The sequence below is a fragment of the Synchiropus splendidus genome, chromosome 3, assembly GCF_027744825.2.
Source record: "Synchiropus splendidus isolate RoL2022-P1 chromosome 3, RoL_Sspl_1.0, whole genome shotgun sequence".
In the NCBI taxonomy this organism is placed as follows: domain Eukaryota; kingdom Metazoa; phylum Chordata; class Actinopteri; order Syngnathiformes; family Callionymidae; genus Synchiropus; species Synchiropus splendidus.
Window position 1 is genome coordinate 6112946 of NC_071336.1, and position 15040 is coordinate 6127985.

The window sequence follows — 15040 nt, forward strand, 5'->3', positions numbered from 1 at the left end:
ATGTGGATGCTCCAATAAAAAGATCCAAGCTCCGCCTTTCGCACACACCCCCAAATCACGCCACTCTCCTTTGACAGGGACACTGTGACACTTGCGTCTGAAGCAAAGAGTCCAAGTTATGTGAGTGTGTGACTGTGACTGCAGACAAGGAAATCCAAAACCATCAGAGACCAACTTGGTTGATGGGGTTCATGGATGAAACCAAGTGGTGATGCATCAATTTACAGCCTGGAAAAAGGCATCACATGAAATTACACGTGGAGAGCCAAGACAAATTTCACAGGCAAAACTGAGGTGACTTTGAAGATAGTATAAAGTATAAATAAACTCACTCAACACTCACAACACTCACAAAACACTGTTTCAGCAATTCCACCCGACAATAAATGTTACATGTTGGTCAAAATGTGCATGAAGTATTTATCATTTGGAATGAAATATTACTGAAGCAGTCTTGTGAGTGTGCACGTGTGTGTGTGCTTGTGTGTCCTGCAGTCAGGTCATCTGGTGCGGAATCACACTCCAGTAAAATGAGTCGCGTGACGATGACAGGTGTTGAACTGGACCATCAGTCGGTGACGCCACAGCCCTCACGTATGGAAACAATTACGAGCCCATATATATATATATATATATATATATATATATATATATATATATATATATATATAGTTTCCATGAAAACATAGTTGTGGCTGATAATGGCTTGTGGTGTGGTACAATGAAACAATGTCTTCTTTTGTTTATGTAAATAACATATATAGATATACAGTAGCAATTTTAAGAATCTTAACAAAAAAAACACACACACACACGGATTTATGGATGAAGTTTCATAATAACAGTCATAATACAGGATACATGAATGGAAATGTCATTGTTCGAGATGTATACAAAATTCCCTATTAAGTAAAAGATGTATTATGTCCAATGGTTTGCATTTTGATGTATATACTACATCTTCAGAAGAAAAGTGGTTGGAGTAAAGGTTCTGTTTTCAAATCCTGCCTGAGGCGCTCGATGGGTTTGAAGTTTGTATTCAAGTTTGATCTCTCCATGCTCAGCGGGGTCTTCATTTTGCTCTCTAAATTGTCCACAGTTGTTAGAGTGCAGGAGAGGTTTTAAATTTATTACCAACAATTATGGAATATCGTCGAAGTTTGATCAAAACAATGGGGCAATTGTTTCGCAGTATTTTTTAATGAATCTAATAGCTCGTGTCTCTTTTGTGTCCCAGGGTTAAAGTGTATTACTGAAAGCCGTCAGTATTCATGGGATTTAGAAGTTGACCCAGAACAAAACGATGTTTTATAATTTCCCGAAAATGTGACGACATTGGGCAAGCAACTTCAGCGACTGTTGTTTTTTGAGAAATCGTTCATATAAATCAATTTTTTATATAAGTTATCTGACCAGAAAACATGCATTTATCTGTAACATGCATATTGATGAACTGAGGAAAAAATCTCAAATTGTATTCATCATTTCATTGTTTTTTTTAACCGACATCTAATGAGGACTGTCGTCAGAGCAAACGTTTCCCACGCTGTAACTAGAGCTTGAACGCAACACAGGCGCCATTGGAGCAGCTTTAAGGAAGTAGCCCCCGTTCGCTCATTGCGTGCGCTTTTCTTCTGGCTGCGAAAACATTGGAAAAACGTTCTCGAAGTCGAAAAGTCGAGACGACTAAGATCTGCTTCGTCATTGTACAAGGTAGCTTTTTGGTTGTTCTGGGCGTCTGTCTGTCCGTCCATGGATTTCGCGCCGAGGGCAAGATTTTGCAGAACTTGTTCGGGGGAATTCCGAAACGTACAGCTGACGTTAATAGCCGTGTGTGCTAACAAAACACGAGTGGCTTCAACGACGTACTTTCACTTGAGGTCTGGCGGCACGATCGGTTTCTGTTGATGATTGATCTGGGAAATCAGGTGTGGGAAAGAAGCGAATAGCGTTTTTCTTGAGAGGCTTCGTCTAGAAAATGGTGGCGGCGTTCGTAAACTAGCTGGTTTGTGTGGCGCTCCATGTGCCGTGCTTTGCCACAATGAAACCACTACTGTGATTGTGGTTATCGTTAGCGCACTGAATTTCACTCGCCGTCAGTGGTCCGTCTGTTTGACTGTATTTCCCGCATTAGGTACTTTTGGTCGCAACTTGAGAATGTGAGGATTGTGTCGTTGTTCCGCGTTACATTTTTCACGATCAATTGTTTTTGTGTGACAGTCGCTATACATTTGGTTTACCTGCCAGTAGTGTCTGATAAACGTTGTTGTCCTCGGGAGTGTTTAATTGAATTACATGGGGGGGAAATGACCCTTTTTTTCTCTCTTTTTCTCTCTCCAATAGCGCCTCTCCTGGGCCAGTAGGCATGGAGGAAGACATGAATGCAGAAGCGAGCCAGAGCCTTCCCCTGAGCCAGAACACCTTCCGTGTGTTGTGGGACAACATCGTCAACAATCCCGACTCAATGCCCACTTCGGACTGGGGGACGGACGAGCAGATTGATGCTCTAGTAAGATTTTTTTTTTTTTTTTTTTTTAATTCTCTCAGCGCCGCTCATATGCATGGTTGCCAGTGGGTGGAGGCAGAGCCCTGCTCGTGTGTTGGCGCTGTGAACAATAAGAATAAAATAAATAAATCACTTTATTCAATACCTTTTGAGTGTGACAGCTGCTGGCAAAAATCTACTGCCTTTCTCTCACCTCTCTCTCTCACACATTTGTGGTGCAAACTTATTGCAGCACAACACAAATGAGCTTCTTCAATTTGTCAGTTGGAATTATAATGTGTTCAAACTGACAAAGTTCTTTGATCTGCCATTATCTAGAGCAAATATGATTATTTTAGATAATCTCTTCGATTCATTCTGAGGCACCCAGGTCGCCCATATAACAACACCAGCAGTGTTAAAAACTCGAAGGCCGTAATGTTTTAATTGCTAAATTTTTCATCGTGTTGTCTAATTTTATTCTCATAAGTATAGATTTGTCATTTTCTACATGTCATAATCATAGTTTCTGATATGAAACTTTTATGACTTCCACTTTAGGCAGAAATGATCTCGATGCACTGATATGTTTTACAAAAAACATTTTCTCAACCTTTTTTTTGCAGCTGTTCAGCGATCAGCCACTCCCGCCGATCAATGAACAATTTTTTGAATTGGGACCAGCGGTTGCACCTCAAGATTATGCTACACCCCAAGCCCCAACGGTCGCTGTAACAACCGATTATCCGGGCGAGTATGGATTTGGGCTGACGTTCCAAAAAAGTGGATGTGCCAAGTCCGTGACCTCCACAGTAAGCAATCCCAGCAACAAGCTCTGCAACTTCATAAAAATGGCATACACATACAGACTGCAAGTGTTTAGGAAGGGAAAATATTTCCTTGGGGTTGTTCCCTTTTCTATGTAGTCCCAGGTATGTGCAGTAATCTAAATATTACTTGTTGTTCAAGAATACTCATCCCTAATAGAACGATTGCTTGACCTCCAACAAAGTATGAGCCAAATACCCTCTTATCACTTCACTGACTCAGACACGTCTTCTGCTCCTTTTTGGTTTACATTGATTTACTCAATAAAGTGAAATACAGAGGTATTCATTAAGAACTACTGACTAGAATTGTCATGTGGACTGAATTTCTTCTCTTCAAGTTTAAGAAATTAAAGACAGAAGTCTTACCATAGCAAATATGAAAAAAAAAGTCTTTCACATCGTTCCAAGCAGCTTTCTTCTTGAATCCCATTCATTGTGGCGTGCTGTGATCGTAAAGGCCGAAGGGTCAGTGTGTTTCGAGACCCAATGGCATGGCGTTTCCTCTGTGACTCAGCAAGCTGCCTCCTCCTGTTGGCCAGTCGAGATGAAGTTGGGCTGATCTGAGCTGCTGCTCCCGCCCCACAGACGGTGGTCTGGTCTGTGGGAGAGCTGGGTTCAGCTCAGTCCTGACATGACGGGACATGTTCCTGCACTGCATTTCCTCTTGAGGAAACCAAACAGATAAACCGTTTAGATTATAATGATCAATACACACATTCTCTATCAAGATGCCATTTCACTCTGTGGTCGTGGGTTTAACCTTTTTTCCTGAGCTTGTGATCGAACAGTGGAGAACTGATATGTCTGTCCTCTGCTCCGCTCAGTTTTCAGAGCAGCTGAATAAGCTGTATTGCCAGCTGGCCAAAACCACTCCCATCGAATTGATTGTGAGCAAGGAGCCACCGCTGGGTGCTCTGGTCCGGGCCACGGCAGTGTATAAGAAAACGGAGCACGTGGCAGAGGTGGTCCGCCGCTGCCCCCACCACCAAAATGAGGACGGTATGTTTTCATGAACTCTTGGTCTGCAGGGCATCTCTTTGACTTCAAGTCTCATTTGTGTGCAGCTGCAGAAAACAGCAGCCACTTGATTCGGCTCGAGGGCAGCCAACTGGCTCTGTATTATGAAGACCCCAACACGAAGAGGCATAGTGTGACTGTGCCGTATGAACCGCCTCAGGTAAAGGCCAACTCCATTCAAAAGGGTTTTCAGCTTACAAGTGCATGAATGCCGTATGTTGATGGGATCGACCAGGAAAACCTTGGTTCATGTATTAAACCTTTGTGAATCCGTCAAGAAAGGTCGGTGCAATGATGCTCAACTGTGCTGATCATGTGACACCTGTATATCGCGCAACAGCCCCACTCGAGGGTTGGATAGTAAAGTGAACTTTGCCCAGTTCGGCGCAAGAAATGAGTCGAGTTGTTGAGTGCCTTTTACTCTGCCTTTTAGAAACCTAACTACATGTGTGTACCTTGTCTCTGACAGCTTGGCTCTCGCCATACGACCATTTTGCTGTCGTATATGTGCAACAGCTCATGCATGGGGGGCATGAATCGCCGGCCTATCCTCACCATCCTTACGCTGGAAACCACTGAGTGAGTTTCAGTCTCTTTATCACAGGTCGGCAGCCAATATCAACCGCTGTGCATTTAATTCCCACTCCTATCTTCATAGTGGCAGCGTGCTGGGGAGAAGGTGTTTTGAGGCACGAATCTGTGCGTGCCCTGGACGGGACAGAAAGACGGAGGAGGAAAACGGCACCAAGCAGAAAAGTGGAAAGCAGCTCAAAAAAAGAAGTTGGTCTTATTTCATCTTTACCAATATAAAGACACTAAAGTGACTGTACTATTGAAATAAACTCAGAGTATTGACAAAACATTCTCACAAACATTTAACTCAAGATGTTCTTCTACATAACTTGGAAACAACCTCCTCCTGGATTGTCTGTTCTGACTCTGAGTGTCATGGGCTGCACACCAGTGTTTTTATTTTCTTCTGCCTCTCCAGAAAGTCCAACTCTTCTTGAAAGCACAGAGTGCAACAAGAAGACCAAGTCTGCCTCCAGCGCCGAGGATGATGAGGTCTTCACCTTGCGTGTACGTACTTTTATCTTACACTCTTGAACGTTGTCCATGAAGTCACAGCTTGGGCTTTCCTGCAGGTTCGAGGGAGGCAAAACTTCGAGATGCTCAAGAAAATCAATGATGCTCTGGAACTGCAGGACAAACTCGGGTGAGAGACGTCATGCTGTCAAATACACATTTTTTCCCCTCCATATTAATCTTGTCTTGTGAACTCCTTTCTCACTAGCAAAAACAAGTCTGCAGTCAAGACCGACATCCCAATGCCTTCTAGTGGAAAGCGTGTCATGAAACTTGAGGATAGAAGTGACAGCGAGTGACTTGTCATTCTTTTTCCTTTTATCCATTTTTTTTGTTATTTTGTTATTTTTAATCCCTTGCAATATTTGTATCTGATAAGAGTTATATCTTTTGTACCTTTTGCTCATTTTTTAAAACTTTTTCCATGTTTTTTTTCCATACTTGCAATGTACTCGAGCCAAAATAAAACTGAATCATGAAAATGCTTCTGTTTTTCTTGCCCCTTGTTTGCTTCTGCAGTGTCTGTCCATCGCACTGCTGTGAGCGGAGTCAGGACCAGGACAGGTGAGAAAATCTGATGTGCAGGTTGTCCAACTCTGATCTGCAGAACCCCCTTTCGGTTTCTGGGAGCGGGTTCATGGTTGATTCAACCAAGGGGCAAAGCTGATCCACTATTGGCTCCTGCGTGAGGCTGTCAAAAGACCTCATCAATGGAATGCAGATGACACAATTCGCCATGGCAACACGTGAAACAAAAAGTCGCTTCTATTTCTCAGTGGTGATGGAAACATTGACAGTTCACGCAGAAAGTGGTCGAGACAGCTTTAGGCAAGAACTTTCATCTAAAGTGATTGAGCGCCCCCAACAGGTTCAAAACGACTCTCAAACTAAACTAAAACGTCAGTATACGGTAAGGCATTACTGAAATGCAAGTGTTGTTCCGTCCGTCCTCATCGGTGTTCATTGAATGCAATTCATCGGCGTTCTACGCATTTATTAAAGCAGCTGTGATGAATGCGACTGGAACACTATGCGCATCCCATGTGTGACACAGAAGCTCGGAGGATTCAGAACACTGTTTCCTGAAAGTCACAGTAACTGTCTACATACCGGTACTCATGAGGAAATCATACAGCATCCAGTCGGGTGATGATCGTCCTCTCCTGTCTGGGGTTTCTGCGTAGTATCTGAACATGACCCTCAAACCTGCTTCTTGCCAGCAGGTATGTTGTCCCAATAACTGACACAGAGGATCCAGCTCCATGAAACCTGGAGTCACGGCTCACTTCCAGGAAACCAAACTCAGGCTTTTCACTTCACTACCTTTCTGAAACGGACCCTTGTTTAGCTGTGACCTGGTCTTGACCCTGCCTGGAAGAATGCAGTAGTGTGATGAGAGGTCCATGCTTACGAATGCTCCTTTTTTTTATCTTTTTAAACCTGATTCTGTCCTGTTGTTGGTTCTTGATTAACCTAAAGGATGGGTGTCATGTGCACCTGAACACTGCTGCCACATGGCCTTTGTGGATTCATTGGTGCAGAAGTAGAAAGCTTGAAATAGCTTAAACATCCTTCCTGCTTCTTAGCTCAGGTGTGAAAGGTGTGCCCAGATGTAGCAGTGGTTGCCTGTAATGACATATGACCGGTGAAGCTACTGTGACTCGGCAGGGTCTCCTTTTATTTCTGGTGATGAGAAAACATTCTGAATGTATAAAAGTGGCATCATATCCAGGTCTACGACTAGACACACATGACTTCCGTGCATATACATGTTGGTTTAAAAAAAATGGACTGAAGTGGTGACATGTAGCATCAGTTCCAGTTCTTGAAAAATTGCTTGAAGATGATGGTCTCCTTCCCTTGTGGCAGAATCTCCACCTGAAACACAAGCGGAGCTCTCTCATTTGCAGGAATCACGACCATCAAGATCATGCTCCCCTCAAGTAAAGCTATACAAGACACGGCCGCTCACACACACATACCACTGTCTTTGTCGGGACCTCTCATTGACATCATGCTTTCACCAGCCTCTCACCCTCGACCTAACCATCCAAATTGGCTAAAGTTGGCTCACACACACACACACACACACACACACACACACCTTAACTGTCACTGTAACTGATCACAACACTTTGGAGGGCTTACTTGAGTCTTCATCCTGGGGTAGTTCATCTGCTCAATGAAGTTATCAGCCATCTTAAGCGCCTCCTTCTTCTCCTCAGCATTTGCTCCATTACCTGATGGAAGAAAGAGAGCGAGAATGAGTGACCTCATGCCAAGCCTTTTCTCTACTCTACTTGTCAACAGTCAAGAATCACTCAAGAGGTTTTCAAAAGAGCATGGAAGTTAGTTGTTTGCCAGATTGTTATCATTTGAAGGCTTGAAACACTGACAGTAAATATGATTTTGTTGTAGTGGAACCCTACGATCTCTAAATACTTCTTGAGTGTATAATATCTTTCTGTGTGTGATAGTTAGCTTTGCCAACTTTTTTTTTTTTCAACAAGTCGCTAGCCCCTGTATTGACGTTGCATACTGCAACACCAAAACAAAGATGGGAATATAAAATACCATTTCCATTTGGATTTGACATGATCTGAAGCATATTCATACAACACCCATTGCAGATGTGTGGGATTCCCTTAATTTTATCCGCTTCACTTCTGCACTCATCCATCCATCAATACTTCCTACCTTTAATCCAGTTCTTGAGTCACCCATTTTGTGTCAGTGCAGTGGTGAAGAAGAAGTTGCAGCACCGAGTCATACGCAGGGATGTTTGTCTCTTACTCACAACTGTTTTCAATATTTCAACCTACTGTATGATCATTTTTAAATCCGCATTTCCTCTGTAGACATCTCCATCAAGCAATTTTTCAGGCGTAACTTTTGAGCACCACACCTGTCGTGGTACTGGAAGCAAAGGTCCTAATATGTTGAGATGCATAAATGGGGTGGTGGATTGTAACTTTTCTTTCGCCCTATGAACAAGGCAAAGTGGCCTGGAAACTGGCCGTCTGCCCCCAGTAAGTTGTGTCACAGCCTAATGATGAGATGACGACCAAGGTTTTGGTTTCTCACCTTTCCAGACAAAGATCTTGCCGTTAGCACCGTTGTCCAAAATGAAGCAGTCATCCCGAACCAGCACATCTTTGTCAAACGGGCTCTTGGTCGACACTGGGGTCATTGTCATGGACCCTGTCGCATCAGACACCTGTGGAGAGACACCTGTGAATCTCTGGGCTTTTGTCAACAGAGGTCAACAGGTCAAGATCACGCCTGTCTCGTGACAGATGAGCAAAAACAATATGACCACATACACTTTATGGGCCTGCTGTTGACGGCCCATAATGCCATGAATTGTGTCTTCACCTTATAGAGGGAGGCGGAGTTGGAGGCGTCTGCTTTGCTGTCCTCCTCTGACGTGCTCTCAGCCAGCTGGGGCGCTGAACCCAGGACCTGCACACCACCGCAAGTTTAACCTTCACCTTCTCTGGTGGTTCCTGTGGAGTACGTGCAGAGGACGTGTTCACCTTCAGCATCTCCTCTGGCTCCTCTCCTTCACTGGCGTCCACAATCCGAGCTTTACCGTGCCTGTCTGTGTCACGAATCAGAGAAGCAATCTCTCGCACCTTCTGCTTCTCAAAGACGTTGGCCTGAGACCCAATCCATGACACAATGACCTGGGAGCAGAGAGAGCAGCCGTTCTAGTGTGTGTTTTGACCTCGACTTGATGAGTGTCATCACCTCTCCCAAGTCCAGGATGAAGCAGTCGCCCTTGTTGAAGCTCTTCCAAGACAGATCCACTTCTTTGGCACGGATATTCCGTTTCCCTTTGATCTGGTACAACCTTTGCACCGTCCCTGAGCCCTGCTGTCTCCTGAAGCCAGACTCCACCCCTCCGTCCTGTCAAACATGTCTTCTTGATTTAGCCACTACAGGTTAAAACGCTCTCACGTGGGCCAAATCCCGCCCAGTAATAGTTATGCTAGATGAAGCTTTCCAGAAGACAATATCCCAAGTAGACTGCCATCTAGGTGAGTCTTGTTCCACCCACAACTTATATTACATCTGGCCCCGTGTGTGACTGAGTTGAACGGCCTGGGTCTGGACACTACTAACACAGCACCACTTTTCTTTTGGCCATGTCATGATCAAACAGAGAGTCCTGCTCTCAGAAGTAATGAACCATTGCTTCTTGTTAAATCATGTTTATGTATGTTATTCCACCAAAATGATTTTAGAAAGCATGAAAGACATGAGCAAAGTTGGGTCCCCACCTTGTAGGTGACCCCTCTGGGGAACAGGCGCATGAACTCAGAGGACTCGAAGCCCTGAACATGTCGGTGCTGGATGGGTTCACCTCCCAGGTAGTTGTCAAGCTGAATGGCCAGCATGGCGCACACCACCTGCTCATCACTGGACGACTTCTCTCCTGCAGAAAAGGACAAGCATTAACCGCTGATTCAGCATTAACATTACTTCCTACGCCGTCTTCTACCATTGCAAATGCTGAGCAGTGTAGAGAGAAGACATTTTTTTCATCACCAATTCACTCACACCATCTTCATGTTAACAGAAAATCTCTGATCCCAAAATCCCTCAGTGTGAGGGATTTTGATCCCCAGACAAATTTGACTCAGAACTGAATGCTGCATCACCCCTATGGAGAAACGTCACTCCGCATTTTTTTTTTTACCCCATGTGTAACCTGACACAAGTCTCATTACACTCTGTCTAATTTGAAAGTGTGAAGAGCAACAGAAGAGGTGTGAGCTGTAAACAAGCGCAGTGGTTCTTCAGCTCTCACTGGTATCTAATCACCAGGTACAGTTGGCGACGCCAGCGCTCCTGCTACATTTTTAATGCTCGAACTCATCCCAGAATCCCTGGAGACATTTTGCTCCCCCGTCACCTGCCGCAGCAGGTCTTTGTCTCCTGTGTCATCACCATTAGTGCTTATTAGCTCTCCACCAGCATTGTCCCAACACAGGCAGCAAGGAAGAGCCAACAAATTGTTGGAGATAATATTTGGATTCAGTTATTTGGATGACTATTCTGGTATTTAATGCTCAGAATTTTGACTCTTTTGCCCGTATTGCCATGTACCTCCTCATTATTTTTAACCCTGTACCTCAGTACTCGCTTTGATCTCAATATTTTGGACATTTCACTTTGTCGCTTGCATTTTCTCTTTATTAAGAGAAAAAGATTGTAATGTCCCTACGTTTCAGTGTTTTCTTCCTTCATGAGCTGAGATACTAGTCATCTCCACATCTTCAACGTTTCAATACAGCACCGTGAGCTTCCCACCTATCCACATGTGGATGTCAGCTCCCTCCTCGCCGCGGTTCTCCAGCACCAGATAGGAGTCTCCGTTGTAAAAGGCTCCCACCTCTGAGACGTTTAAGGCCACCGCCTTCATCTTTTCTACCCTCCACACGTGCAGGCCCTCCTTACGGACCTCTGGACCGAACTGTCCTGGGGCAGCCTGAAACGGGAGCATGCTGGAATAAAGAGAGAAGGAGGATTGTGAGTTTTAGGTCCATACATCTAGACTACGATCAACAGGCTTCATAGGAAAGGCGCTGGAAGGTAGACTCCCCGGTGAGTTACATTGAGTTAGAATGAGTCAGGCTCCTTACTGAAAGGTCGAATACACAACAGACAGTTCTGTTTTCACTTTGTCCGCAAAGATAGATTTGTTTAAAAATAGCGACCTGCTACTCTACTACCAAGGTGCACTCTCAGTACTATCTCCAAATATCTTCAAACCACTAACTTACTAACACAGAATTTGAGGACCACTATTGTTTTGCCTTGCGTTTGCAATTCAAACATTAACAAAATGTCGCTGGAAACCTTAACAAATGAGATAGTTTAGTCAGGCAGTAGTGTCGACAACACCAAGGTTTCATGAGACTCCATGTTCCAACATACTGATCTGAGGATTTCAGTTGCATTTGTGAAGTGTAAACCAAGTATAAACCATGCATGTTCTCGTTGCCACTGGGACAGATCACCGTATCCTGACTTATTATTGCTCCTGGGGGATTTCCATGTTTAAGTGTGCAGCCTCTTCAGCCTCAATATGGCGCTGCTTTGTTGCTGAGGGAAAGGATAAAGACTCAAAAAAACGAGACCGAAACAAGGTGCAGTTCGTTCCAAGCTGGCCAGGTCTCAGTGTGACAGACAAGTGTGGAGGAAATGCTCCGACAGTGAGCACACATGAAAGCGTATATGTTCATAGTTAAAGAAACACATCAGAAGTGTAAGGAAAAGCATTTTCTGCTCATGCTTTGAGTTTTGACAATGCATAGGGGGTTGTACCTGTGTTGCTGAAAAAGGCCTCAACACTAGACAGGACATACTGTAGCTGGCAGAAATGAATGAAAAGTGCTGCGAGGGTATGCATTAGCAAGCATACATCATTCATGAGGACTTCTAAGAAGGACTTTCCTTTATGGTACAGCTTCAGTTATCCACTCAGCACTGCAGGTGCATGCAGCACTGCAGGTGCATGCAGGATAAAGCTACAGGTCATAATGACCGCCCTGTGTTCCATCATTAGAGGTGCTCCATGATATTGCTATGAATCACATGACACAGTGACCCAGAGAAAGCTGAGTCAACTTATCAGCCCAGAAAAGCTTAAGCCGCCTGGAAAAGACAGAGAAAAAAGTGACGGCCCACTTAACTGTACGGTCTCTGCTGGTGCCTCCTGCATGCTGTCTGACTCTTGCTCCATCCTGAGTGTCCACAGGAGTGTGTGAGGGTGGAGGTGCAGCCTGGAGGACTGCGGCTCACCTGGCCTGGTTACCTTATATACGTGGTAACTGAAGCCACGGTGATGAAAGACTACCTGAGGTCTGTGGATCTGGTGCTGTGTGGGGGGGAGGGGAGTCGGATTCCCGCTCAACACTGAGTAGAAGGAGCTGTCAGCCTCATGTCACTGTTTTTCCTCTGATTTTTGTGTGAGAACCTTCTCTTTAGTCACTTAATTCGGTTGATAAAACAAATGCTCCATTGTTCAATGATCGCACACACAACATAGGAAATGCACGTGACTGCTATTCATGGAGACCGAGTGATAAAGTTGTCCCCCCAGAAGGAAGTACTGGATAGGAACGTCTCCTCTGCGCTCTCTGATCATGTTGAGAATGCGTGAGCATTAAATTAGCAAGTCCCATTTGTTAATGAAATGAGGGATCGTCTTGACGTTAGTTGAAAACCAATTTACATCTAGTCAGGGTGGGGTGAAAGATCAGAGCAGCGAGGCCATGACATCACTGTCCTCAATAGTTGCCAACTCAACAGAAGCCATGACTATCGATCCCAGTATCCTCACTCCGGCTGAGTCTCCTGCTTGGCTTTAGACACACTGCGTTTCTGCCCAACAAATGTTTCTTCCTTTGGCCCACGTTGCTCTCTAAATCCCAGGCGTTCTCTCTTTTCAAAAGGTGCCTACAAATAAGCAAATAAAATCGTCCCTCTCAAGTTGTTCCAACGATCAATGCAATGGGGAGCTGAGGACATGCCCATCTTCTTTCGCCTGATAGGACATGAGTTAAATAAAAATATGACTGGGAGTCAACAGAGAGATAGAACTCATTTTCTGATTGTGCATGAAATGTGCCATACGTATCACATATGATGTGAATTTGAAAGATACATTCTGATGCCGCGAGACCTCTTCTTATCGATCGGCATCAAAAGTTACTTTAGGTTTTGTGTGATATGCTGTAGCGAACTACAATGTTCATCTCAGGCAGACCGACCAGGGTCACAGTAAGTATTCGATGATGTCAGCTAATGTTTGCTAGCTTCTACCTTTGATACTTTAACACATCTGCCTGAGTCAGATTCTGTTGTGACATCACATGTGCGACATTTGATTTGGCGTCCGAAAAAAAAATGTATTTTTACCACCACATAAATCATAAATTACAAGACAAACATAGTCAGCTGAGGCTCACATCATCATTTATCATTTCAATTGAGGCACTGCACATGTGTGATCCAGGCCATGAGGCAAAGTGGACCACATAGACTTCCATTCAGTCTTTTTTCGATCTTAGGTCCCAGGGAGGGGTGGAGATTTAGGGATGGTATAAGAACTGCAAGTGTTGGGACAGTCTTCTGTGAAATCTGTCGAGACGAAAGATTAATATTGGCGGTTGATGAAATAATTCAGTCTGCTGAGAAGTTATGAAAGTACAGTCGCCTCAAAATAAAGTGCTTTCTGTGGTGAACACACCTACAATAATCCTAAACTATCACATATGTTTGTCAACTGGCTCCAAGAAGGATTTCTGAAGGTCAGTCATGAAGGCGTTGGTGGTTCCTTGACTCACTCCTGGCTGTCTGGGAGCAGAGGAGGACACGGTTCTGTGCATGCTGTGGTATAGAGAGGAACTTATGGTCTTTGTTCAAATCAAATCTGCTCTTGTATAGGCAGTGTCAACTCAAGTGAAGGGAACGGTTCTTCTAACGTCAGCCTATACAAATATCGAGTTGGTTTTATAGAGGCAACAGTTCATTTTAATCTTTTCTGAGCGTAAGCCACTTGTAGATTAGATCAGTGACTGCTGCATCACCCCACCCAGAACATCAGGAAGTGGATGAAACGCAGACGACACAGTGTTAGGAACAGAAGCTAGCTAACTGAATAGTTAGGATGAAAACTGAGCGGCAAGTCCCGAGTTATCTGCCACACCATCCTCCAGAGACATTCCACATGACTTCAGGAGCATGAATGAGAGGATAGGATTGAGAAAAGACACCCAAGATAAACAGCAAAAATAAGTTGTTGGACTGGTGAGAAAGCAGACCACAGTTATAAACGAAGACTGTATCCTACCTTGGATGTTGTAGAGCGCAGTGGAGCGACACGTCAGGGCAGAGCTGAGGGCAAATGTGCTTCTGCAAGGACAGACAAGTCTGAAACTGTGATTCTCTCTGTGACACTCACATATTTCCTGCTTTAGGTGGCAGCACAGACCCAACCCCCCAACTGAGCAACAAAAGGAGGCTGATTAAATTCACAGAAGTCCTGTTTTTACCTGACGTCGTCATGTACTTACACAAACCAGTGTTGCTCAAAGTACAAAGAAAGATCAATGAATGAATGCTGTTTTGTCCTGACCCCTTACCATAGCAACCAACACACTTCCTACATGAGTCAGAGTGCGGTTACCGCTCATCCGTGAAACTTATTTCAGCAAGTTAGAAACACTTCTCTCAACACAAGATCATGTGTCTGGTGAATTTTCCGTAGAGCACATAGCTTCAGTATTTCAGAGGCCTTGAATATTTACTTTGCTCCAAAGCACAATAGAGCAGTGCTCGGCACACTTGAGTCGACCACTCTGTTTTTATTTGAGAAACCATTCTCACACACGTGGAGCCAGCTAGTGATTCGATCATGAGTGACGTGTTCTGAACAATCACACCGGTGACGTGATGTCGCTCCCGTCTTTTCAAAACCCAAATACAAACACAAAACATGGCAAGCCAGATGGCAACTATCTGTCTGCCGCACTAAACGTATCATTCCAACTCTGAAAAAGGCCACTCATCCTTTCGTTCCATGTTAATTACAACTCAAGTGACGTCCACC

General features: G+C 44.3%; 2 protein-coding genes across 3 annotated transcripts; one reads left to right on the plus strand and one right to left on the minus strand.

The window, feature by feature from the left end:
* Positions 1-1564: 1564 nt before the first annotated feature.
* LOC128755526 (cellular tumor antigen p53-like) lies at positions 1565-5902 on the plus strand. 2 transcript variants are annotated; one of them, XM_053859200.1, is made up of 10 exons: positions 1565-1713; positions 2344-2509; positions 3112-3297; positions 4140-4314; positions 4380-4492; positions 4802-4911; positions 4991-5112; positions 5324-5412; positions 5478-5548; positions 5627-5902. In XM_053859200.1, exons 2-10 carry the CDS (start codon positions 2366-2368, stop codon positions 5715-5717), a joined length of 1101 nt encoding a protein of 366 aa, XP_053715175.1. In that variant the 5' UTR covers positions 1565-1713; positions 2344-2365; the 3' UTR covers positions 5718-5902. The 2 variants fall into 2 exon arrangements, with proteins under 2 accessions (XP_053715175.1, XP_053715174.1); XM_053859199.1 differs by lacking the exon at positions 1565-1713 and adding an exon at positions 1738-1928.
* Positions 5903-7070: 1168 nt separating this feature from the next.
* capgb (capping protein (actin filament), gelsolin-like b) lies at positions 7071-14400 on the minus strand. The gene is made up of 9 exons (XM_053860091.1): positions 14282-14400; positions 10735-10928; positions 9702-9856; positions 9169-9327; positions 8955-9104; positions 8794-8880; positions 8503-8635; positions 7567-7658; positions 7071-7296 (listed from the first exon to the last, which is right to left on the minus strand). The coding sequence occupies exons 2-9, from the start codon at positions 10925-10927 to the stop codon at positions 7231-7233; spliced, it is 1035 nt and encodes a 344-aa protein (XP_053716066.1). The 5' UTR covers position 10928; positions 14282-14400; the 3' UTR covers positions 7071-7230.
* Positions 14401-15040: the final 640 nt, after the last annotated feature.

Bases quoted from the DNA above. Each gene is read 5' to 3' on its own strand.
- LOC128755526 (XM_053859200.1), top strand. From the start codon at position 2,366: ATGGAGGAAGACATGAATGCAGAAGCGAGCCAGAGCCTTCCCCTGAGC. The intron at 2,510-3,111 runs GTAAGATTTTTT...TTTTTTTTGCAG, and splicing joins ACGAGCAGATTGATGCTCTA to CTGTTCAGCGATCAGCCACT. The intron at 5,113-5,323 runs GTTGGTCTTATT...CTGCCTCTCCAG, and splicing joins AAAGCAGCTCAAAAAAAGAA to AAAGTCCAACTCTTCTTGAA.
- capgb (XM_053860091.1), bottom strand. From the start codon at position 10,927: ATGCTCCCGTTTCAGGCTGCCCCAGGACAGTTCGGTCCAGAGGTCCGT. The intron at 9,328-9,701 runs GTGGGGACCCAA...CATGTTTGACAG, and splicing joins CCAGAGGGGTCACCTACAAG to GACGGAGGGGTGGAGTCTGG. The intron at 8,881-8,954 runs GTGAACACGTCC...GGTGGTGTGCAG, and splicing joins AGCCAGAGGAGATGCTGAAG to GTCCTGGGTTCAGCGCCCCA.